The sequence below is a fragment of the Lampetra planeri genome, chromosome 57, assembly GCF_965212315.1.
Source record: "Lampetra planeri chromosome 57, kcLamPlan1.2.h2, whole genome shotgun sequence".
Taxonomy (NCBI): domain Eukaryota; kingdom Metazoa; phylum Chordata; class Hyperoartia; order Petromyzontiformes; family Petromyzontidae; genus Lampetra; species Lampetra planeri.
Window position 1 is genome coordinate 3,492,889 of NC_136163.1, and position 27,038 is coordinate 3,519,926.

At 53.0% G+C, this 27,038-nt stretch overlaps 1 protein-coding gene across 2 annotated transcripts in view; it reads right to left on the reverse strand.

Moving 5' to 3' along the window:
- Window positions 1-389: 389 nt before the first annotated feature.
- Window positions 390-27,038, reverse strand: part of YARS1 (tyrosyl-tRNA synthetase 1) — a 40,025-nt gene continuing 13,376 nt past the window's right edge. For both annotated transcript variants that reach the window (XM_078618426.1, XM_078618427.1), the window contains 12 exons: window positions 25,942-26,088; window positions 23,463-23,638; window positions 22,870-22,999; window positions 22,439-22,519; window positions 21,205-21,297; window positions 12,239-12,374; window positions 11,533-11,618; window positions 8,837-8,972; window positions 6,795-6,886; window positions 4,594-4,793; window positions 3,335-3,476; window positions 390-2,002 (listed from right to left, as the gene is read on the reverse strand). In XM_078618426.1, coding sequence (XP_078474552.1) covers window positions 1,892-2,002; window positions 3,335-3,476; window positions 4,594-4,793; window positions 6,795-6,886; window positions 8,837-8,972; window positions 11,533-11,618; window positions 12,239-12,374; window positions 21,205-21,297; window positions 22,439-22,519; window positions 22,870-22,999; window positions 23,463-23,638; window positions 25,942-26,088 — 1,530 coding nt within the window. In that variant the 3' untranslated portion in view covers window positions 390-1,891. The remainder of the gene's footprint in view (window positions 2,003-3,334; window positions 3,477-4,593; window positions 4,794-6,794; window positions 6,887-8,836; window positions 8,973-11,532; window positions 11,619-12,238; window positions 12,375-21,204; window positions 21,298-22,438; window positions 22,520-22,869; window positions 23,000-23,462; window positions 23,639-25,941; window positions 26,089-27,038) is intronic.

A 27,038-nucleotide genomic window follows, 5' to 3' on the forward strand; every position in this document is an offset into this window, starting at 1 on the left:
TCTATGCGAATCTGTGTGTCTCTGTGCGGCCAAAGGGTCTCTATGAGTCTGTGCGTCTCTGTGTGAGTCTAAAGGTCTTTATGCGAATCTGTGTGTCTCTGTGCGAGCCAATGGGTCTCTATGCAAGTCTGTGGGTCTCTGTGGGAGTCTGTGGATCTCTATGTATGGATGTTGAACTCTCTCACAGCGTACGTAGCCAAGTGTGCTAATTGCAGGTGTGGGGCAAAGGATAATTAAACTCAGAAAGCAGTTCTAAAGAAATGAGTTTTTAATCTACGCGCTCCAATTCCTTGGCCACCTCTCCGTTACGAATGGTGATGTTGCAAAACTAATTTTTTTTTTATATAAACAGCTTCACAGAGTTAAGTGCAAACTAATCCAGAGAGCGATTTAAAAGGGTATGCAATTCATATTTATTTGATATTATTCCACATTAACTTCAGCGTTACAACCACGCGGTTTTCTCATTATGCTCTGAAATGCTAATTTCAGTTCATGAACAAGTGCCAAGATTTGTCTCACTGTCCGGTTCAATTCACCAATGCATTACATAATCCATGGTTAAAGTTAGATTTGATCGGTACCATCTGGGGTGTAAAATAACTACGAAATTCCCACCATGGACAGAAAGCTTCACGTTACACTCCGTCTGTTTTATAGACGCAAATCATCTTAAATATTCCAGAGATGTTTCATATCAGATAATGTTTTCCCCCCCTTCTAAATACATACACTCTATGAAGGGGCAGACCATAAATGACGTCACGCGATTTTGGACGATTTTTGACCCCCCCCACCCACCCCCTCGTCACACGGCGTCACAAAAAGTCAGACCCCCCTCAAATATGACGTCGCAAAGCTCTGCCCCCCCCCCCCAACCATATTTCCATTTTGAAAATAAAACATGCTTCAAATCGCTTTAAACTGTTGTCATTGTAGTGCGTATTTAATCTGGCGCTGCACTCTGATGTTGTAGGAGTGTTGTTATAACAATTAGTGTTGTAACAATTCTATATTTATTTAAAATTGCGCATTTTGATGTGACGTCACACTTCTCAAACCCCTCCCCCCCCCCTCGTCACACATCGTCACAAATGTCTGAACCACCACCCCCCCCCCCTAGGTGCGTGACGTCATTTATGGATGGCCCCAAAACATTGCACAACGGTAACGTTTCTCTCTCTCATGACTACCACTGTGGCCTTGCTATCATACACATCTATGACCTAGGGACAAAACCCTCTCTGAGAATAATTGTTAGCCTTTGCCACCCTGGATGGTACCGTCAACAAGACATTTTTGGCCCAATGGCATAAAAACCAATAATATTAAATGGCCGTTCAGCTACGACGCATCCCATTGGCCGATGGAGCCCATGTGATGTTTGGAAACTGCACGCGATTGGCTCTTTGCCTGACGGAACGTTTTAATTGTGACACTCTGTTGCAATGAAGTCAGCAGCGGGTTATTGTTTATTTATTTCAACTGACCAATCGACCACCACCATGTGTTGGGGGGCAACCACTCCCCCTCCGATTTAAAGCTTTCGTGACTGCAGGGATTCATCTTCTTGGTTCTTTCGGTAAAGTCACGTAGAATGGAAATAATGAAATAATAAAGCATAATAAAATAATTCTCACGACGTTTCGGCCACAACGCAAGCAGCCGTCCTCAGGCGAAGAACAGGTCTGTCGAGAAGACAGTGTCTGAATGACACACTCCAGGCTTGGAGCGACTATTTAAGCTGGGATGGAGGGGGGAAGGGCGCCATTCTACGTGACTTTACCGAAAGAACCAAGAAGATGAACTCCCCCTCCCCCTTCCATGTGAGCCACCGGGATTGATCTCCCATCACCGCCCCGACCGTGGACCGTGCGTGCGGCCTCTGCCCTCAGCCGATGAGGGCGTTGGCGAGCGTTGCGCAGGTCACGGGGCCCAGCTTTGTCGCGAGGTCGTGGCCCTTCCACTGTGCGACGCGCCCCTCCGAGGTTCGGAAGTCGACCTTGGATGGACGCGCGGGGGGAGCCGGGGGAAAAACAAGATGATAGCGTTATCAAATAAAACTTAAAACATTTTTTTTTTATCAGGTAAGGGCCCACTGAGATATTTGGCTCTTTTTCACAAGTGACCTGGCTTTCACAAAACACATTCCTGCGGAGGGAGCTGGTAGGAACGTTGAGTTGCTCGGTCAATGGGCAGGGTCAACGGCGGCGTGGTGTATTCCGCAAATATGCCCGACTGTGAGGGTGGGCACAAGCCGGCGTGAGTAGGTTAAACGTTGAGTTTTATAAGGGCACCACGGGGTGACCAGCCCCTCCCCACCCAGCCCCACCCCTTCCACCCCCCACCCAGTCCCATCCTCCCCACCCAGCCCCTCCCCACCCTCCCCACCCAGCCCCTCCCCACCCTCCCCACCCAGCCCCACACCTCCCACCCCCCACCCAGCCCCACCCTCCCCATCCAGCCCCTCCCCACCCTCCCCTCCCCACCCAGCCCCTCCCTCCCCACCCAGCCCTTCCCTGCACGACGGACGAACGGACACAATAATCCCCTGTGGGCTGGTGTAATCAGGAGGTTCCTACCAGTATTATAGTTAAACCAAGTGGCTTATCATCGCGTGTAAATTCAATTTATAGCAGCCAAACAATCTAATTGCACCTTTCTAAATGTAGATGGGAAAAAAAACGGAAGACCAAGACAAAAATCCACGTGGCCACGGTGACGTGTAAACTCCAAATATACAGCAGCAGGCGTCACGGTTGGGATCGAACCCACGACCTCCTGCATCCCAGGCGAGGTAGTTAACATCTCCTAGCCACCGTGATGATGATGAGAGAGAGAGACATGCAAACTCCAAATATACAGCAGCAGGCGTCAGGATCGGGATCGAACCCACGACCTCCTGTGTACCAGGCGAGGTACTTAACATCTCCTAGCCACCGTGATGATGATGAGAGAGAGACACGCAAACTCCAAATATACAGCAACAGGCGTCAGGGTCGGGATCGAACCCACGACCTCCCGCATCCCAGGCGAGGTAGTTAACATCTCCGAGCCACCGTGATGATGATAAGGGAGAGAGAGAGACACGCAAACATCTGGTCACCCTGTTGCCCCTGGCCCTGCTTGGCCCCAAGCCAGATTCAAATGTCTTCTTTCGAGGCAAGCAGCGTAGCAACGGCTCGGTTCTGGTTCGGTTCGGCAAAGAGGCAGTGGGAAATACCACGCGTACCGTGCCAGCGCCACGCTGGCTCGAATGTGCCGGTGCATGAAGGGGTATTGGTAGGAGGAGAGGGTGATAGATAGAGAGAGAGACAGGACGCGATTGCGACACCTGGATTTTCTCGAAGACTTTCTTCTTGGGCTTGAGCTCCGAGCAGGGGGACACAGCCTCGTAGCCGGCGACTTGGACGAGGTCTCCTGGAGCCGAGCCCTCGGGGGGCTCCAGGAGCTCCAACTTGCGCGTCCCCCCCTCCCTACAACACGCACACATACACGCACACGCACGTGCACACACACGCACGTGCACACACACACGTGCACACACACACGCACGCGCACACTCTTGCACAAGCGCACACACGCACAAGCGCACACACGCACGCAAACACACGCACGTGCACACACACAAGCGCACACACACACGCACAAGCGCACACACACACAAGCGCACACGTGCACACACGCACAAGTGCACACACGCACAAGTGGACACACACACACACGCACGTACACACACGCACAAGCGCACACACGCACACACACACGCACGTGCACACACGCACAAGCGCGCACACACACACAGGTGCACACACGCACAAGTGCACACACACGCACAAGTGCACACACACGCATGCCCAAATGCACGCACGTACACACACGCACGCGCACGCAAGTACGTACTTAAATACGACGGCGTTGCAGTTCCTAAGAAGACCGATATTTCCGTGAAATGTCGGAGTGATTTGTGTTCACATCGCGTGGTGAACGGGGGGCGGCATGGCCCTGCTGCTCATGAGCATTATGATATTCTTATGTTTTTTCGGTAAAGTCACGTAGGTAAAAGATTTAAATGAATAAAAGTAAAATAAAAATAAAATAAAAAATAAAAATCACGACGTTTCGGAGGCAACACAAGCTTCCGTCTTCAGGTGGAACCGTCACAGCATGATTGCTGTATCAAGTAAACCAGTATATATATACAAGGCCGGGTCTCTTGGGACTTCTCTTTACTTGATACAGTAATTTTGCTGTGACGGTTCCACCTGAAGACGGAAGCTTGTGTTGCCTCCGAAACGTCGTGATTTTTTATTTTATTTTTATTTTACTTTTATTAATTTTAATTTCTCTCACTTGATACAGCTGTCGTGCTGTGACGGTTCCACCTGAAGACGGAAGCTTGTGTTGCCTCCGAAACGTCGTGATTTTTATTTTTATTTTATTAATTTAAATTTTTTATCTACGCGACTTTACCGAAAAAACCTAACAATACGAATCCTTGCAGTCACGAAAGCTTCAAATCTAGAATGAAGCATTATGATAGTCCAGGTTTTCCCCCCTCCCCCCCACGTGTTGCCTGTGCGCTGTACGTACGGCGAGCAGGACGCGCAGAGCAGCATGGCGTGGGACTCGACGCCCCGCACGCGCGCCACCTTGGTGTTGCAAAGCAGCACGACCAGGCGGCCGGGCAACGAAGCAAGCGGGACCGCCCCGGCCAGGCCGCTCACCACCACACGCTCCCCGCCCTCGCCCAGGGACACGCGCTCCACAAACAGCTCCTCCGAATCCGGGTGCTGCCCACAGAAGGAAGGAAACAAGTAAAAACAAAGTTTTTCACTCTAAATCCTTTATATGCGTGGCGGCTAGAGTCCTCTCGTCCTCTGGCTTGAGATGGCTGCCACCTATGGGTCAGATGATTGTCTGCCAGTATTAAGCAATTGGTAATTAAATATTTAATTTGTTTTCCCTAAACAGTGTAAAATTTTGGGAATTTTTTTTCACGAACATTAATTGTCATTATTTTATTATTATAAATAATAAAATAATGTTAATCATAAATAAGGCCTCTGTGCAACATTAATTAACAACGAGTCTGTGTGCAAAATGTCAGCTCGATTGCATCACGGGAAGTGGGTTAAAAAACGACCGAAAGATTTGCACGGTCGTAAGCAAGCAAGCGAACTTAATATAAAGGATCTAAAAAGATAAAAGATGCCCCACGTCGCCTTAACCAGACTGTTGGTGCAAGTGCCGTTAGCGAGCGGAACCTGTGAAGGACAGGACGGCGTACACGGGAGGGCGGCGTGGCTAACACCACGCCCGGCCGCCTTTGTCTCCAGAATGACTATGTTTTATTCGTTACACGTCGCACCAGGTACTCATTTGAGGCCGAGTCGACCTAGGGGAGGGCCCAGGACACGGTTCAGATAATCGCCCGCCGGCGTTGGTGGCCGGGGGTTCGTAGCCGCGGCTCGCTGAACGCTACGGTACAGCTGCACCACGGACACGCACGTTCAGACAAGACGCACGGACGGGACGATTGTATGGACGCTCCGACGCACGGACAGACACGCGGTCGGTGAGATGGACCACGCTGGAAGGGCGTTCAAGGACGCACACACACAGACGCACGGGCACAGACTTGGATGGACATTCCGATGCGTGAACTTGTACGGCAGCTGGACGGACACACGTTGTGTCCTGTCCCCCCCCAGCTCACACCTCCCTCCCACCCCTCCCCTTCCATACCCCCGCCTCCCCCCCTTCCCTCCCTCCGCCAACTCATCATATTGCTGACGTTCGCAGGAACAGTAACGGCGGGCGTTGAAAACCCCGCCACGCGCCAGCGTCGCCGCAAAAATAATCGCCTCGACCACGATCGTACAGACAGCAGCAATCGTCGCCCTCCCCCCCCCCCCCACCGATCTGACTGGCGGCAGCCCGATGCCCCCACGCTCACTCTCGCGCAAATGAGAGACCTCCTTACCCCTGGGTCTCACCGAGTTCTCACCCCGATGCTGATCAAGAGTTGTACGCAGCAATCATCGCGCTCCGCACCCCCCCCCCCCCATCACCACCACCACCACCGCCCCACACCACCACACCCCCCACCACCACCGCCCCCCAACACCACCACTCACCACCACCACCACTCACCACCACCACCACCGCTCACCACCACAACCCCCACCCACCACCACCACCGCCCCCCACCACCCCTCACCACCACCGCTCACCACCACCACCACCACCCCTTACCACCACCACCCCCCCCCCCACCACCACCACCGCCCCCCACCACCCCCCCCCCCATCACCACCACCGCCCCCCACCACCACACCCCCCACCACCACCGCTCACCACCACCACACCCCCCACCACCACCACCACCAACGCCCCCCACCACCACACCCCCCACCACCACCGCTCACCACCACCACCACCACCACCGCACCCCCCACCACCACCGCTCACCACCACCACCACCGCCCCCCACCACCACACCCCCCACCACCACCACCACCACCGCCCCCCACCACCACACCCCCCACCACCACCGCTCACCACCACCACCACCGCCCACCACCACCACCGCCCACCACCACCACACCCCCCACCACCACCGCTCACCACCACCACACCCCCCACCACCACACCCCCCACCACCACCACCCCCCACCACCACCCCCCGCCACCCTAACTGCGAGGAGCTGGCAGCACCCCTCCTGAGCGAGGGATCGTGAGAGGCGCCCGGCGAGGCTGTCCCGGCTGAACGAGCGACGGGATCCGCTCACCTTCTCCGCCGAGATGATCTTCCCGACGCGGATGTCGAGCCGCCGCGGCGAGATCTCCTCGTCAGACGCCGCCGCCACCGCCGCCTTCCCTTCTGCGGTAACGGCGAGTCTGCGTTAGCGGCAGGGCGGTGGTGGCGGTAGTGCAGTGGTGTGGTGGTGATGTGGTGGCGGTAGTGCAGTGGTGGCGGTGTGGTGGTGGTAGTGCAGTGGTGGCGGTGTGGTGGTGGTAGTGCAGTGGTGGTGGTGGTAGTGCAGTGGTGGTGTGGTAGTGCAGTGGTGGTGGTGTGGTGGTAGTGCAGTGGTGGTGGTGTGGTGGTAGTGCCGTGGTGGTGGTGTGGTGGCGGTAGCGCAGTGGTGGTGGTGTGGTGGCGGTAGCGCAGTGGTGGTGGTGTGGTGGTGGTAGTGCAGTGGTGGTGGCGGTAGTGCAGTGGTGGTGATGTGGTGGTGGTAGTGTAGAAGTGGTGGTGTGGTAGTGCAGTGGTGGTGGTGTGGTGGCGGTAGTGCAGTGGTGGTGGCGGTAGTGCAGTGGTGGTGATGTGGTGGTGGTAGTGTAGTGTTGGTGGTGGTGGTAGTGCAGTGGTGGTGGTGTGGTGGCGGTAGTGCAGTGGTGGTGGTGTGGTGGTGGTAGTGCAGTGGTGGTGGCGGTAGTGCAGTGGTGTGGTGGTGGTGTGGTGGTAGTGCAGTGGTGGTGGCGGGTAGTGCAGTGGTGGTGGCGGTAGTGCAGTGGTGGTGGTGTGGTGGTGGTAGTGCAGTGGTGGTGGTGTGGTGGTGGTAGTGCAGTGGTGGTGGTGTGGTGGTGGTAATGCAGTGGTGGTGGTGTCGTGTAAACTATTGTAAATAATTATTATGTAAATAATACAATAGTTTCGATTTAAAACTTTCGTGACTGCAGGGATTCATCTTCTTGGTTATTTCGGTAAAGTCACGTAGAAGGGAAATAATAAAATAATAAAAATAAAACATAATAAAATACAATTCTCACGACGTTTCGGCCACAACGCAAGCAGCCGTCCCTCAGGTGAAGAACAGGTCTGTCGGAAAGACAGCGTCTGAATGAACACCACTAGGCTTGGCAGCGTATATTTAAGCTGGGTTGGAGGGGGGGAAGGGGCGCCTTGACAAAGGAATTTGCGTATCAACAGAGGAATTTAGCATATTTATGGAAAATGCAGATATGGGATTAGTCAAGACCCTCCTGATAACGAGTTATTGAGACTCGGCGTGACAGTGACGATGAGAGCAGCAGCAGTGGAGGAGAGAGGGGATGAGGAGGGGGGTGTGGGGTGGAGGGGGAGGAGAGGAGGGAGGGGAGGGGAAGGGGGTGTGGGGTGGAGGGGGAGGAGAGGCGGGGGGAGTGGAGGAGAGGGGGGTGTGGGGTGGAGGGGGAGGAGGGGTGGGGGGAGTGGTGGAGGGAGGGGAGGGGGGTGTGGGGTGGAGGGGGAGGAGGGGAGGGGGGAGTGGAGGAGGGAGGGGAGGGAAGGGGAGGAGGGTGTGGGGTGGAGGGGGAGGAGAGGAGGGAGGGGAGGGGAGGGGGGTGTGGGGTGGAGGGGGAGGAGGGGCGGGGGGAGTGGTGGAGGGAGGGGAGGGAAGGGGAGGAGGGTGTGGGGTGGAGGGGGAGGAGGGGTGGGGGGAGTGGTGGAGGGAGGGGAGGGGAGGGGGGTGTGGGGTGGAGGGGGAGGAGAGGCAGGGGGAGTGGAGGAGGGAGGGGAGGGGAGGGGGGTGTGGGGTGGAGGGGGAGGAGGGGAGGGGGGAGTGGAGGAGGGAGGGGAGGGAAGGGGAGGGGAGGAGGGTGAGGAGGGGAGGGGGGAGTGGAGGAGGGAGGGAGGGGAGGGGAGGGGGGAGTGGAGGGAAGGGAGGGGGGAGTGGTGGAGGGAGGGGAGGGGAGAGTGGAGGAGGGAGGGAGGGGAGGGGGATGTGGGGTGGAGGGGGAGGAGGGGAGGGGGGGAGTGGTGGAGGGGGAGGGAGGGGAGGGGGGAGTGGAGGAGGGAGGGAGGGGAGGGAGGGAGGGGAGGGGCGACGGTCACGTGATGGAAGGCGCTCACTCTGCTTGGCAGCTGAGGGATAGGCGTCGCTTATCAGCTTCTGGAGTTCCGGGCTCTGGAACTCGCTCCGGATGGGGTCGAGCAAAACGTTGAGCGACTTCTCCACCGATTGCTTCAGGTCTGCCGGGTGGATGTGCTGCGGGGGTGGAAGTCACATGGGCGACGTCAAGGTGTCACCCCCCCCACCCCCACCCACACCAACCACTCACTGCCCAACGGAGCTCCTGACACCCGGGAAAAATTGGCGGAGAGACGTCGCGAAAATGCACGCCTCTTGTTCTGCCGTCAGCAATTTCCTACCGCCCCTTTCTGCGTTGAATTTTTCATCCTTCCCCAGCGCCTCTCGTTGGCTACGCACGGCACGGAAAAAGTTCAACGTTTACACCATTCGGAACCCCATTTGCCAGTAAAAACATGATAATTGTTTTTTTACCCTTCCATCTGGCAACAAAACTGACACCTTTTTTACAAGGAGTCATGTTTACATAGACCACAATACCTGCGGTCATAATGCAAACAAAAAACATAACTCTGATAATGTATGCACTGTCGTTGAAGTTGATTGGTCCACACCCGAGACAGCTTTCCTAATGAGTTGTGCGCCTTTTGGCGTCATCTGGTCCAACCCATGTGAGACTAGGCTCTAAGGAAAGCTGTCTCGGGTGTGGACCAATCAACTTCAAGGACAGTGCACATACATTATCAGAGTTCTGTTTTTTTGTTTGCATTATGACTGCAGGTATTGTGGTCTATGTAAACCCGTAAAAACAAAGTTTTTCACTATAAATCCTTTATATGCGTGGCGGCTAGAGTCCTCTCGTCCTCTGGCTTGAGATGGCTGCCATCTATGGGTCAGATGATTGTCTGCCAGCATTAAGCAATTGGTAATTAAATATTAAAAAAAATTTCCCTAAACAATGTAAAATTTTTGAATGTTTTTTTTCACGAAAATTAATTGTCACGCACAACGAGTCTGTGTGCAAAATGTCAGCTCGATTGGATCACGGGAAGTGGGTTAAAAAACGACCGAAAAATTTGCACGGTCGTAAGCAAGCAAGTGAACTTAATATAAAGGATTTAAAAAAGGTGTCAGATAGAAGGGTAAAAAAACAATTATCAAGTTCAACGTTGCGTACGTACAAACCCTCTTGGAGTTGCGCGCTCGGTGGCTCAGCCCTGGCCGAGGAGGCCCTTCTGGCAGCAGCGGGACGAGCCAGCAGTTGCAGGGGCTGCGCCTCTAGCGATGCCGCGACCGTTGCCGCGCGGTCATTGAACAGTATGGGGGGGGGAGTCGCGCAACATTTGAATTCGTTTTCAAGAAAATAATTTAACGCTCGGGAGGGCAAGGGGGAACAGCTCTATCCTGAATGAGTTACACACTGCGTTACGTTTTCCCGCGCAAGTGAATTACTACCCCGCGCCCGCTGTTGCGTGCGTGCGTTGCTGTTTATGGCAAAATGTTAAGGATGAATAACTTATTCTATTACGTGCGTGCGCGTGTGTGCGTGTGTGTGTGTGCACGCGTGTGTGCGTGTGTGTGCGGTGTGTGTGTGCGCGTGTGTTTGTTTGGGGAGCGGTAGTGCAGCGGTTAGCGCTACGCTGCGCTACAAATCTGGCGACCCGGGTTCGATTCCCGCTCACGGCCAACACCAGTGACGATTATCTGAACCGGTCCTGGGACTCCCCTAGGTCGATTCAGCCTCAAATGAATACCTGGTGCGATGTGTAAACGTCGTCCCTGGGGAGACAAAGGCGGCCGGGTGTGGTGTTGGCCACCCACCCCCTCGTGTGCCGTGCCGGCCTTCATAGGTGCTCGTTAACAGCACTTGCCCCTACAGTCTGTTGAGGCTATACGGGTGATCTTTGTCTTTTGTTTGTTTGTGTGCGTCCTCGTGCATTTTTCACTCTCGCCAAATGAGAAAGTGTGGCCCCAAGTAGCGGAGATTTGGTCAGGATGTGCGTGTGATCTGCCACGGGGAAGGTCACGGGTTCTAATGCTGGTTTGCGTGGTCGACTAAGCCCATCATCGTCATCATCGTCATCATCGTCATCATCGTCATCGTCATCATCGTCATCATCGTCATCGTCGTCGTCATCATCGTCATCATCGTCATCATCGTCGTCATCGTCGTCATCGTCATCATCGTCGTCATCGTCGTCGTCATCGTCATCATCGTCATCATCGTCATCGTCGTCATCATCGTCATCGTCGTTATCATCATCATCGTCGTCATCATCGTCATCATCGTCAACACCACTCTCTCATCATCATCAGCAGCATCAACAAAATCATTATCAGCACCATCACCACTGTTATATTATCATCATCACCACCATCATCACCACCATCACCACCACCTTCATCACCATCAGTCTGTGGGTCTCTATGCAAGCGAGTTGTTTCGGAAGTCGCTGGGTCTCTATGTATGTCTATGGGTGTACATCAGAATCTTCATTTAAGACTGTAGCAGGAATCCGATGAGCTACTTCAGGATGGGCGGCTCAGCAAGTCGCAAACGCTGCTCCATCAAGGCCTCTGTGCAAGTCTCTGCGGCAATCCGCTATGCAAGCGGTTTCCCGCGTGGGTCTGTGTGTTCCCGTGCACACGTTCTCCGCGCAGCCCAATCCCGTCGAAGACTAAACGGAGGCTCGTTTAACTATGCGCGTCGCCGGGGCTTTAACTCCGACGCTCTCACCTCGTCCTTGAAGTCCTGTTCCAGGTCGGCGAAGACCTTGTAAGCCTTCGTCCCACCAAACTTTTCGTCTCTCGCGATGATGAACTCTGCGGTGGCGACAGTTTTACGCGGCGTCGTTAACCTGAACAAACACCCACCGACGTTCAAACGGGACCCAGAACGTGTATTCGTACCCGAGGAATCCAAAGAGCTATGAAGCTATTTTCCCGGATGTCCAGTAGGTCTCCCCGACTGTGTCTCCCCAGCGGCGATGTTTACGATGCATCGCAGCGGGTACTTATTTGAGGATGAGTTGACCTGTGCCGCCACCACCGACATCAAATTCTGTTTGCGAACAGCGCCTATGAAGACCGGTACGGCACATGAGGGGGGTGGGTGGCCAGCACCACGCCCGACCGCCTTTGTCTCCCCAGTGGCGATGCTTACACACCGCACCAGGTACTCATTTGAGGCTGAGCCGACCTAGGGGAGGCCCAGGACCGGTTCAGATAATCATCACTGGTGTTTTTGGCCGTGAGCGGGAATCGAACCCGGGTCGCCGGAGTTCATAGCGCAGCGCAGCGCTGACCGCTACACCACCGCTCCCCACTAAACAAACAAACGCGCACACGTAATAGGACCTACACCCGCATACACAGACAGCAGCAACTCCACGCGAAGTCACCACCGCCGCCACGTCCCCGGTGACGAGCCCGGCAAGCCGTACCTCCGTGGAGCGGGAAGATGACGTGTTTGACGAAGGCGAGGAGGCCGTTGTTCTCCACGTTGCCCGGCTCGCAGAACGCCCTTTTCAGCTTCTTCTTGACGTCCGCCGCAGAGTCGAGCAGGTCGATCTTGGAGTCCTGCCGGACAGCGTGGCATTCAACAACAGCCACACTGCAGGTCACTCACTCGCTCGCTCGTTCGCTCGCTCGCTCAATCATTCACTCATTAACTCACTCACCCACCTACTCGCTTGCTCAACCATTCACTCATTAACTCACTTACTTACCGAACCACCCACTCAATCATCCAATCAATAACTCACTCACTCGCTCACCCACCTACTCACTTGCTCAACCATTCACTTATTAACACACTCACCCACCTACTCACTTGCTCAACCATTCACTCATTAACTCACTCACCCACCTACTCGCTTGCTCAACCATTCACTCATTAACTCACTTACTTACCGAACCACCCACTCAATCATCCAATCAATAACTCACTCACTCGCTCACCCACCTACTCACTTGCTCAACCATTCACTCATTAACACACTCACCCACCTACTCACTTGCTCAACCATTCACTCATTAACTCACTCACCCACCACCTACTCACTTGCTCAACCATTCACTCATTAACTCACTTACTTACCGACCCACCCACTCAATCATCCAATCAATAACTCACTCACTTGCTCACACACTCCCCCAAGCATTCACTCAAACTCACTCACCCACCTACTCACTTGCTCAACAATTCACTCATTAACTCACTCACCCACCTACTCACTTGCTCAACCATCCACTCATTAACTCACTCACCCACATACTCATTTGCTCAACCATTCACTCATAAACTCACTCTCCCAGCTACTCACTCGCTCATCTACTCACTCACTTGCTCAACCATCCGCTCATTAACTCGCTCGCTCACCCGCTCACTCGCGCGTTTACCAATCGTCACCGGTGTTAGGGGACACGAGCAGGAATCGGCAGGGGAGGGGGGCGGGAGAGGGTGCGAGATGGACGCGCTTTGGCTCGAGGATTAATTGGGGCGCGCGGAGGTCAAAGGTCACCGCGCCAAGGTCACCGACCGGATGGAAAAATGCGCCTAAGTGGCGGCAGTGAGATCTGATAAAAATAAAATCTGTGGAAGCCTGAACTGGGTAAATATGCCGTTTTTAAAAATTGATTCTATTGCTCCATCTCTTCAATAGATGTCCTCTCGGACGCGTTCCATTCTTTAGCTGCCACTCCTTCATTAGTCTTGACCATCGGCCATCGTCCCTTCTGGGGACGCGTCCGACCCGAGCCCAACTCACGTTTGTCAACAATCAAAGGGCACCTTGGTGGAGAGATGTTAACTACCTCGCCTGGTGCACAGGAGGTAGTGGATTCCATACTAACCCTGACGCCTGCTGCTGTATATTTGGAGTTTGCGTGTCTCTCTCACATCACCATCACGGTGGCTAGGAGATGTTAACTACCTCGCCTGGTGCACAGGAGTTCGTAGGTACGGGTATCGGGTACCCGATTGCGACCTCTGGTTCGATTCCCGGCCATGGCCAACGTCAGCGGCAAGTGATGTTCGGAACCGGTCCTAGCCCTCGGCCGCTTCGATTCCCCCAGCCCACGCCAACCACCGCCGTGGAGAAGCACAGGTTAAACAACCGCCGCGGTCAGCACAGCGCGGGGAGGCCTTCATCCAGCAGTGGATTGACGAAGAGGGCTGCAAGTCGTAGCTATTCGTTCTTTCGGTAAAGTCACGTAGATGGAAAAAATAACAGATCACGACGTTTCGATCGCAACACGAGCAATCGTCGTCCGGTGAGACAAACACAGCAAGAGAACTGCTGAAGACAACTGGTAGTATGGATTCCTGCAGTCACGAAAGCTTCTAATCAAGATTGAAGCTGCCAAGCCTGGTGGTATTTCATTCAGACGCTGACTTCTCGACAGACCTGTTCTTCACCTGAGGACGGCTGCTTGCGTTGTGGCCGAAACGTCGTGATAATTATTTTATAATGTTTTATTTTTATTATTTTATTATTTCCCTTCTACGTGACTTTACCGAAAGAACCAAGAAGATGAATCCCTGCAGTCACGAAAGCTTTCAATCGAAATTGAAGCTTTTGTTTTGTAATGAGTCACCGATGGGAGGACGCACGCGCAGGTGGAAGACTAAACTAAACTTTTATTTTTTATTTTTACAGGCGAGTCCCACTGAGCTGGTACCCGTTTGCGACCCTGGTGCGGCCGGGTACGGGTAGGCCGTGAGTCACTGGTGAGTCACCGTGTGTCACTCATTTCCCAACGTCTTGTCTCTTCTCACAATTCAAGTTCCTAGAATCAACCCACCCGCGCCTGCAACATGGCTTCATCCCAGAGGTCGCAATCAGGTACCCGATACCCGTACCCTACCCGTACGGGTACCCGTACCTGTACCCTACCCGATACCCGGCCGGGTACGGGCAGCCGGGTATCGGGTACAGGTATGGGTACCCGTTCGTGACCCTGGTGCGGTCGGGTACGGGTACGGGTAAGGAATCAAAACCCGTTTGCGACCTCTGAATCGAACTCGGGCGACTGGGTGGTTTTCACGGCGCAGTACGCGAGACACAGCTGACACACACAGCTGACACACACAGCTGACACACACAGCTGACACACACAGCTGACACACACAGCTGACACACACAGCTGACACACACAGCTGACACACACAGCTGACACACACAGCTGACACACACCGCTGACACACACCGCTGACACACACAGCTGACACACACAGCTGACACACACAGCTGACACACACAGCTGACACACACAGCTGACACACACAGCTGACACACACAGCTGACACACACAGCTGACACACACAGCTGACACACACCGCTGACACACACCGCTGACACACACCGCTGACACACACCGCTGACACACACCGCTGACACACACAGCTGACACACACCGCTGACACACACAGCTGACACACACAGCTGACACACACCGCTGAAATACACAGCTGACACACAGCTGACACACACCGCTGACACACACAGCTGACACACACCGCTGACACACACAGCTGACACACACAGCTGACACACACCGCTGACACACACCGCTGACACACACAGCTGACACACACCGCTGACACACACCGCTGACACACACCGCTGACACACACAGCTGACACACCGCTGACACACACAGCTGACACACAAAGCTGACGCACACCACTGACGCACACCGCTGACACACACCGCTGACACACACCACTGACACACACAGCTGACACACACCGCTGACACACACCACTGACGCACACAGCTGACACACACAGCTGACACACACAGCTGACACACACAGCTGACATACACCGCTCCACCCCGCGCGCAATAAGACGGAGCGGTCCGTTCTCCGCCGCCCGTTAATTACACCACACGATGTGCAACTTGTTTGCTAATGATGCGCATGAGACGAAACAAACGAGACGCACAGTGCACGAGAGAGACATGACGCATCAATCAGAGTGCAAACAAGACACGGTACAAATGAGACGCGCAGGATTTGGTCCTCGCGAAGGGTTAATGTACAGCCCTTACACAGGACGCTATTAGCGTGAAGGACGCCGTATAAAATGAAATGATCATTGTGAGCGCGACACGTTAGACAGCACGCAACGAGACCGACAGTACAGACGAGACAGTCACACGTAAAGATTCATCTTCCTGGATAGTTCCGCAAGAATTCTTAAGAGCACCGAGCGAGCGAGCGAGCGAGCTTTACATTTCGATTTAAAGCTTTCGTGACTGCAGGGATTCATCTTCTTGGTTCTTTCGGTAAAGTCACGTAGAAGGGAAGTAATAAAATAATAAAAATAAAACATAATAAAATGAAATAATTCTCACGACGTTTCGGCTACAACGCAAGCAGCCGTCTTCAGGTGAAGAATGAGACACTTGTTAAGGCGCTCTTCCACCTCCAACCCAGTTTATATATAAGCTCCTAGCTTGGTAGTGTCTCATTCTTCACCTGAAGACGGCTGCTTGCGTTGTAGCCGAAACGTCGTGAGAATTATTTCATTTTATTATGTTTTATTTTTATTATTTTATTACTTTCCTTCTACGTGACTTTACCGAAAGAACCAAGAAGATGAGCTTTACATTGTTTCGTGGCTATATACAAAAAGACAAAGATCCCCCGTATAGCCTTAACAGACTGTTGGGGCAAGTGCTGTTAACGCGTAGCACCTATGAAGGCCTGAAAGGTACGCATGTGGGTGGGTGGCCAGCACCACGCACAACCGCATTTGCCTCCCCAGTGGCGATGTTTACACATCGCAGCAGGTACTCATTTGAGGCCGAGTTGACCTAGGGAAGGCCCAGGACCAGATGTTTGCCGTGAGCAGGAATCTGACTGGGTTCGCTGGTTTTGTAGTGCAGCACGCTGACTTGCTGCATGCAAAGACAAAGATACCCCTTATAGCCTCAACGTACTTTCGCGGCAAGCGATGTTAGCGAGCACTGCTACGTGCGCACACACACGCACGCACACGCGCACGCGCGCGCATTGTATACATTAAATGCAGACGTCTCAACCATTCATTTGTGGTTCACTTCATTGCAGCCAAGCCTCCGGTTCCTGCACATTCCAACAGATCAGTTTTTAAATGAGTTTGGTGAAATTGCATTTTCTGCTCGTCGCTGTGGGGCAGTTCAGAGAATTTCTTCTCGTTACACCGTCAGAGCCAGAGCGGTGTAACGATCGTTGGAGCACGCCCCCTGGACTCGCAACGCACAATGCAGGGCGGTTGCATTCCATCTCTCTCGTGACACGTTTCTGGTTAAAGTAACCAGCCAGCAAAAGCCGGCCACAACTCACCCACCCCACCCCACCCACAAGTCACCCACCCACCCAAACCCACCACCCACGCAAACTTACTCACAATCCACCCACCCACAACCTACCCACAACCCAACCACCCAAACCCACTCACAACGCACCTACACACAATCCACCTACCCACAACCCACCCACCCAAACCCACTCACAACGCACCCACACACAATCCACCTACCCACAACCCACCCACCCAAACCCACTCACAACGCACCCACACACAATCCACCTACCCACAACCCACCCACCCAAACCCACCCACCCACAACCCACTCACAACCCACCCACAAACATCCACCCAAATCCACTCACATTCGCAACCACAACACAACCCACCCACCCACAACCCACACACAACCCACCCACAACCCAACCACCCAAACCCACTCAAAATGCAACCACACACAACCCACCCACCCACAACCCACCCACCCAAACCCACTCACAACCCACCCACCCACAACCCACCCACCCCCCACCCACAAACCATCTGCAAGGCGACATGTTCGATCTCAGTGGGATCTTAACCTCGTTACACAGAGGACATTGGCTCAATAGACCTCGCGAGAACAATGCCTGTGTTCTATTTTGTAGATGTCACACTGGCAGAACGGCACGGTACACACACACACACTCCTACATATACAGTATGCACCGTACTCTCCCGATTATTCACTCACTCACCCACTTACTCACCCACTCACTCACACACTTATCAACTCACCCACTCACTCTCACCCACCCATGCACTCTTCACCCACCCACTCACCATCTCATCCACTCACTATTTCACCCACTCACTCTCTCGCCCACTTACTCACCCTCTCATTCACTCACCCATCACCCACATGGTCACTCACCCACTCACCCTTTCATCCACTCACCCACTCACCCATTCATCCACTCACCCATTCATCCACTCACCCATTCATCCACTCACCCACTCACCCATTCATCCACCCACCCATTAATCCACCAACCCATTCACTAACACGTCCACCCACTCACCCATTCATCCACCCACTCACCCATTCAGCCATCCACCCATTCACTAATACGCCCACCCACTCACCCATTCATCGACCCACTCACCCATTCACTAAAACGTCCACCCACTCACCCATCGACTCACAAAGGAAGCAATGGATGGGGTCTAAAAGCACGGGGATTGAAGAAGCAGCAGCAGCAGGTTTAGAAACCTGGAATAGGGGGAAGGAAGGGGCCCAGGCAGAGATGCCTGGGGAGGGATCATGAGACGTATCCAGCAGTTCTTAAAGTTTAACAAAACATTTCGATTTAAAGCTTTCGTGACTGCAGGGATTCATCTTCTTGGTTCTTTCGGTAAAGTCACGTAATAGGGAAATAATAAAATAATAAAAATTAAACATAATAAAATAATTCTCACGACGTTTCGGCCACAACGCAATCAGCCGTCCTCAGGTGAAGAACAGATCTGTCGGAAAGCAAATTCCGTTGTCAAGGCGCTCTTCCCCCTCCACCCCAGCTTAAATATACGCTGCCAAGCCTGGTGGTGCCCATTCAGACGCTGTCTTTCCGACAGACCTGTTCTTCACCTGAGGACGGCTGCTTGCGTTGTGGCCGAAGCGTCGTGAGAATTATTTTATTATGTAAAATTTTGTATTATTTTATTATTTCCCTTCTACGTGACTTTACCGAAAGAAGCAAGAAGAGGTTTAACAAACCAGGTCACAAACACAAATATCCCCCCGTATAGCCTTAACAGATTGCTGCGGCAAAGTGCTGTTAGCGAGCACCGTACGGGAGCTGGTTCTGATTACAATGCTTCTTCCAGAAGACTGCACGCATTCTCTGGATTGCAAGATGCGCCACCCAGAACTTTTGCTCTTTAACACAGAGAAATTAAGTGCGTCTGCCATTCCGGGATGCAAAGACGAAGATTCCCTGTATAGCCTTAACAGACTGTTGGGGCAAGTGCTGTTATTGAGCAGCACCTATGAAGGCCGGCACGGCAACACGAGCGGGATGGGTGGCCGGACACCACGCCCGTTCCACCTTCGTTTTTTCCCAACTGGCGATGTTTACACATCGCACCGGGGTACTCATTTGAGGCCGAGTCGACCTAGGGGAGGGCCCAGGACCGGTTCAAATATTCGCCACTGCTATTGGTTGCGTGCGGGAATCGAACTCGGGTTGCCAGGTTTCTAGTTGCAGCGCACGAATCGTTGCTCCATGTGCTCCGCACACGTGCACAAAAAAACACAAACGTCCCCACCGTGTAGCCTTAACAGACTGTTGGGGCAAGTGCACTTAGCGAGCACCTACACACACACACACGTATGTTTCCACGTCAGCTGATTTCACACTTGTGCCTCCCCTCTCAACGCTATGCCCAACCCTCAAGTTGTGTTTAGCCAGGGGGGGGTGGGTGGGGCAGAGGTCGCAACCGGGTACCCGATACCCGTACCCTACCCGATACCCGGCTATCCGTACCCGGCCGGGTACGGGTACCCGTTTGCGACCCTGGTGCGGCCGGGTACGGGTAAGGAATCAAAACCCGTTTGCGACCTCTGGGGTGATGGCAAATAAAAAAAAAATCCCATTAGCACGGTTGGCTACGTACGGTGCGAAAGAAGTTCAACGTGCGTGCACAAACAGACGCCTTTTACGGATTAGCGAGCGCATGGGAAACAAACGAAACGAGAAGGGGGGGGGGATACAAACAGGCGGTCTCCGCTTTACGACAACGGTCCGATATACTACGATCCACGTACAACACGTTGATATACAACGCCACCATGGATCGATTTACGACACGCAGAAAGTTGATTCACGACGCATCCACCCATGTGACTTGGCGCGGAGCGTTTATTCCTCCGGAGTGTTTTTGTGGAGGTTTATCTTTTAAAAAAATCCCGTCAAATACGGCCGATAAAAGGAACAGGGTCCGATAACGACCACATGTATTTCCAGGAAGACGTTGTCACAGGGGGGGGGAGGGGGGGGGGAACTGCCTGTACATGCAAAAAAATAAAGTTATATTAAAAAAAAACTTTAAAAAAACACGCTTTTATGAAATGTACGAGTAATGGAAGAACTCCACGACTCCAGGAAGTGGCCCCGAAGCTTGCCATAGCGTAAGGGACCGTGGCCAATTACAGGCAACGTCAGTTGACCGTGGACAATTAGACCCCAGCCGAAACATAACATACAAAAAATAATGTAAAAAAATTTTTTATGATAGAATGTAGTATTGTCATGAGTATGACATAAGTATACCAAGTTTGCAGTCGATACCACATTGGGAAGTGGGTTAAAATGGAGTCGCAAGATTTGAAGATACAACAACAACAACAACAACGACGACAACAACAGACAGAGTGGCGTTAATACAAAGCGTCTAAAAAAGAAGGATTTCTGTTGCAACGTGACGACAGCCGACGTGTCCCACGCCGTGCCTAACTCTCCCCCCCCCCCTAACTCTCCCCACCCCCCAACTCTCCCCCCCCCCCTAACTCTCGCCCCCCCCCCCTAACTCTCCCCCCCTAACTCTCCCCCCCCCCCTAACTCTCCCCCCCCCAACTCTCCCCACCCCCCAACTCTCCCCACCCCCTAACTCTCGCCCCCCCCCCCTAACTCTCCCCCCCCTAACTCTCCCCACCCTCTAACTCTCGCCCCCCCCCCCAACTCTCCCCACCCCCCAACTCTCCCCCCCCCCCTAACTCTCCCCCCCCCCCTAACTCTCGCCCCCCCCCTAACTCTCGCCCCCCCCCCTAACTCTCGCCCCCCCCCTAACTCTCGCCCCCCCCCCTAACTCTCGCCCCCCCCTAACTCTCCCCCCCCCCCAACTCTCCCCCCCCCTAACTCTCCCCCCCCCCTAACTCTCCCCCCCCCTAACTCTCCCCCCCCCCCAACTCTCCCCCCCCCCTAACTCTCCCCCCCCCCCCCAACTCTCCCCCCCCCTCTAACTCTCCCCCCCCCCCCTAACTCTCGCCCCCCCGCCCGCGCCCACTCTTGCCCTCCCCGCGAGGTGTCGCGGATGTGCCGGAGGGGAGAACCGCCAGGCCCTGGTGGTTACCTCTTCTGAGGAGCTCATCTTGCCGCCGGTCAGTCCAGGAACCATGGGATTCATGAGATGGGTTCGTTTCGCGTAACCCAGCGCCGGGAGGTACTGGAAAAAAGTTACGAGAAATTGTCGTCAATTATCGTCGTCGCCGTCGTCGTCGTCTTTAATAGCGGTATCAGCAGCGTTGATGATAGCAGTGAAAGCATTTCGAGCCCTCCTCCTCGAAGTTACCAACCATATCCACCATCCTGGAGACCCATCACGACCCCCTTTTTCCCGCCTGCTCCCAAGCTGTAAGCTGTTTACCCTGCAGCTACAAACGTAAGAAATGTCTCCCTCTCTTCACGTAGCATAGGGTCTACATGAAGTTAGGAATGCGATCAGAATAAAAGTTAAACTCGAAAAAAATAAAAAGCCTCCAGGTAATTTGCTGCTCGATTGTACATTGAGTCCTTAGTGCTCATGTCCTGTTTGCAGCACTGAGCTAGTGGTGAAATTTTACATTCCTATGGTGGGGCCGATTCTCTGCAAACTGCTGTTGACTTCCCCATGAAGACGGTCGCATTTGATCGACTCTGGAGAGATGGATGATTTTCTTTATTTTATCAGGTAAGGCCCACTGAGCTACGTAGCAATTTTTAGAAGTGACCTGGCAATAAATGATAGCCAAAAGAGTAAGTGGCTTGTCACGTGGACATGTATAGCAGACAAATACTGTGAACGCGTGACGTTGATTCTAAACGCGGAGAGAAAAAAAACGGAGGATTCGGAGAAAAATCCACACGACCACGGGGAGAACATGATGGTAACGGACTGAGTCAGAATCAGAATCTTTATTTATCGTGGAGGAATCTGATGATCTTCTTGGTTCTTTCGGTAAAGTCACGTAGAAGGGAAGTAATAAAATAATAAAAAATAAAACATAATAAAATAATATAATACTCACAATAATTTTATAATGTTTTATTTTTGTAGTATTTTCTATTTATTTATTATTTTATTATTTCCCTTCTACGTGACTTTACCGAAAGAACCAAGAAGATGAATCCCTGCAGTCACGAAAGCTTTAAATCGAAATATAAAGCTCTTTTTCACACGTGTCCAGTAGCAACCCTCGCCCACAACCAGGAGTCGAACTCGTGTCATACCGCAAAGGCTTCCCCCACAACGCGGTACTCACTCAATCACCGATTCGAACGAATCGCTAAGAGAAGAAAAACAAAAACGCCAGCGGAGTCTTGTCCACCTTTTCGGCGAACGTGAAGATCTTCCTCTGGTCGACGCCTCCGAACTGCGCGTCCACCTTCAGGTACTCTTCATCCAAAGCCTGGCCAGGGAACACAAATGGCTCCAGCTCAACGAACGTCACATCAACGTAACCCTCTGGTCCTCTGTCGGGACGAGACTCGGATTGCAAAACTAAAGTAAACACATTTTTATTTTATTTTACAGAAGCGACCTGAACACAAATGATAGCTCAACGAAGTGGCTTTTCATCACGTCGAAATTCACGGCAGCCAAATACTCTAAACGCGCGGCGACGTTGAAGCTCAACGTGACGGGAAAAACCACGAGGACCCGGCAAAAATACTCCACGCGACCACAGAGAGAGAAAGAAAGAGACGCCGCAAAACTCCACATATACAGCGTCAAGGGAGGCATCAAACCCCCACCTACCTGCAGGCCGGGGTACAGCAGCCCGCTGAGGAGTGCATGCTCCACCTGCTTCACCACTTCGGCACCCGCCTTCTTGGCATCGTGCTCCGTCACCACGGAGGAGAGGCGGTACACGTCCAGAGTGTACTCCCTGAGCGCGCGCACGCAACCACGCAACCATGCACGCACGCACGCACACACGCACCCACGCATGCACGCAACCACACACGCACGCACGCAACCACACACGCATGCACGCAACCACACACGCATGCACGCAACCACACACGCACCCATGCAACCCCGCACGCACGCACGCAACCACGCAACCACGCACGCACGCAACCACGCACGCACGCAACCACACACGCATGCACGCAACCACACACGCACGCACGCAACCACACACGTATGCACGCAACCACACACGCACCCATGCAACCCCGCACGCACGCACGCAACCACGCACGCACGCAACCACGCATCACCCGTAAGAGTTTTTTTTTTGTTAGGATCGCGTAAATAAACGTGTCGTTAAAACCCGCCACCACCCGACACAGCCGAAATCGAAATGTAACCAAGAGTATAGTTTAGTTTTGGTTGAGGTCACCGACCGGCTGAGCTGGAAGTCCGTGCCCCGCACGAAGGTTAGTCTCTCCAGGGGCACGCCGATGCCGCGCAGCATGGCCTTGATGACGCTCTCGTAGTAGCGTGTGCGCAGTTCCAGCAGCTCCCACGGGGCCTTCATGTTGTCCAGATACGCGTGCAGGTCCGCAAACAGCACCGTCACCTGCACGGAAGCGGCGCCAACGGCAGCAACAGCAGCAGCAGCAGCAACAGCAGCAGCAACAGCAGCAGCAGCAGCAGCAGCAGGCGATGAGGTCAACGCAGGGCGGTTCGCTCAGAGCAATTGACATCCTTTGTTGCGATAACTTTTTGTTTCGATTTAAAGCTTTCGCGACTGCAGGGATTCATCTTCTTGGTTCTTTCGGTAAAGTCACGTAGAAGGGACTGACGCCATCCAGACTGCCACTCTACGCCCGACCCTATGGAAGAGGTACGTAGATGACACTTTTGTCATCTGGCCACATGGCCGGCCTGCTCTAGACCAATTTCTCGACCACATCAATTCCATACACCCAGCCATCAGATTCACCATGGAAGTCGAAAAAAAGAATAATAAAACATAATAAAATACAATTCTCACGACGTTTCGGCCACAACGCAAGCAGCCGTCCTCAGGTGAAGAACAGGTCTGTCGGAAAGACAGCGTCTGAATGAGCACCACCAGGCTTGGCAACGTATATTTAAGCTGGGTTGGAGGGGGAAGAGCGCCTTGACAAAGGAATTTGCATATCAAGAGGAATTTTTTGTTGTTTGTACGCTTTTAGTTTAGGTTCCATTTCTTAATTTGTTTATTGATTTTTTTTATTTTGCTTGGTAGTAGTAGGGGTTTGCATTTGCTTGGTGTGTGTGTTGAGCTTCTTTCGTGCTGTGCGTAGCCAACCCTTTATATGGGAATTAGTCCTTGTATATAAATCATGCACGGCGTTGTGGGATGCTGTTGGCAGGAATGACTACGTAAAACGAAAGCATCATTATTATTATCCTGGGTTTGACAACCAGGGCTGAGTGAATCCCACTGTGGATGGGTTCATAATGGCCAATTCACCTCCTGGGTTTGAGATCCAGGATTGAGTGAATCCCACTGTGGATGGGTTCATAAAGGCCAATTCACCTCCTGGGTTTGAGAGCCAGGATTGAGTGAATCCCACTGTGGATGGGTTCATAATGGCCAATTCACCTCCTGGGTTTGAGATCCAGGATTGAGTGAATCCCACTATGGATGGGTTCATAATGGCCAATTCACCTCCTGGGTTTGAGATCCAGGATGGAGTGAATCCCACTGTGGATGGGTTCATAAAGGCCAATTCACCTCCTGGGTTTGAGAGCCAGGATTGAGTGAATCCCACTGTGGATGGGTTCATAATGGCCAATTCACCTCCTGGGTTTGAGATCCAGGATTGAGTGAATCCCACTATGGATGGGTTCATAAAGGCCAATTCACCTCCTGGGTTTGAGATCCAGGATTGAGTGAATCCCACTGTGGATGGGTTCATAATGGCCAATTCACCTCCTGGGTTTGAGATCCAGGATTGAGTGAATCCCACTATGGATGGGTTCATAATGGCCAATTCACCTCCTGGGTTTGAGATCCAGGATTGAGTGAATCCCACGGTTCTAGTTAAGACGCAGAAGCCCGTGGTGGTGGTGGTGGTGGTGGCGGCGGCGGCGGGTGGCGGCGGCGGTGGTGGTGGTAGCGGCGGCGGTGGTGGTGGTGGCGGTGGTGGTGGTAGTGGTGGCTACCACGCTGCTTGTGGCTTCCCGAAATCACTCAGCCCTGTGGACGCAGCAGCGAGGTTTGGTGGGTGTCGAGGAGCCGGACTCTGGCTCTACCAGGAGAATGGGGTACTGCTAAAAATGTGGACCGCACCTGTTTCCACCTGCATGGGGATAGAGCGTTGCCCCCCTCTCACGTGTGGGTTTTTTTTCCTCTGGGTGCTCTGCAGAGGTCGCAAACGGGTTTTGATTCCTTACCCATACCCGAACCCGGCCGCACCAGGGTCGCAAACGGGTACCCGTACCCTACCCGATACCCGGCTACCCGTATTTGGCTGGGTATCGGGTAGGGTACAGGTACGGGTACCCGATTGCGACCTCTGGGATGAAGCCATGTTGCAGGCGCGGGTGGGTTGATTCTAGGATCTTGAATTGTGAGAAGAGACAAGACGTTGGGAAATGAGTGACAAACGGTGACTCACCAGTGACTCACGGCCTACCCGTACCTGGCCGCACCAGGGTCGCAAACGGGTACCCACATTCATTGGTTGATAGCACCTTCACCCTTTCCTGCTCCGAGACGACTGACATTCGCAGGGTGGGTCCCATTCACCGCTGAACGTGCAAGTGGTTTCGCGTTAATTTTATTTCGAGGAGGCGTAGCGCCATTGTTTTTAAGACATTGTCCTCACCGCAGAGAACAGTAGGGACACAAATGAACTCTACGATAGGTGGCGCCAAACTGTGCCGTACCTCACATCCGGCCTTGAGGAAGTCGGCGATCTTGGACATGGGCACAAAGTAGGCCACGTGCGGCTTCCCCGTGGTGGCCGTGCCCCAGTAGACCCGCAGCGGCCGCTCCCTCATCACCTCCGTCATCCTCTCCTCGCCCAGCACCTCCTGCGCGCGCACACCGTGACGATTAGCGTGGTCATTTAAAATGTCAAGATTTTTTTCCGGTACCAATCTAATCCGGAGGCAGATCTGGAAACTTCCTGAAAGGACGCGAGAAAAACCGGAGGACCCGAAGAAAAATCTACACGTCCACCACGGCGACAGAGACAGGCAAACTCCAAATATACAGCAGCAGGCGTCAGGGTCGGGATCGAACCCACGACCTCCTGTATACCAGGAATTCATATTGTTGGTTCTTTCGGTAAAGTCACGTAGATAGAAAATAAAATGTAATTAAAAAGAAATTGAAAATAATAAAAGCAAAAAGCCCGCCTGATGAAGACCGCTTGTGTTGCGATCGAAACGTCGTGGGTTTTTTGCTTTTATTATTTTCAATTTATATGTTTCATTTTTATTTAATTTTATTTGTATTTTCTATTTACGTGACTTTACCGAAAGAACCAAGAATATGAACTCCTGTATACCAGGCGAGGTAGTTGACATCTCCTAGCCACCGTGGTGCCCCACCGCCCTCCCGACCCCCACTGCCGCCTACGGATCTGCCACGGCGCGCAAAAGGCGATAAACTCTCCCAAGTGCCGCAAACACCTCGGGCAGTTTCATCGTTCTTTCCCAGGTCGTGGGGGTAGGAGGCGAATGGGGGGGGGGGGGGGTCGGTAAAAATCTTCACGTTTTCTCGGCGCCCTTCAGCAAGCGGCGCTATTTTCATCTTTTGCAAATAACCCACAGCGGAAACTTTGGTTGGAGCGCCACGCCCCTACTCCACGAAAGTATCTTCGACTTTTCGATTTAAAGCTTTCGTGACTGCAGGGATTCATCTTCTTGGTTCTTTCGGTAAAGTCACGTAGAAGGGAAGTAATAAAATAATAAAAATAAAACATCATAAAATTTCGATTTAAAGCTTTCGTGACTGCAGGGATTCATCTTCTTGGTTC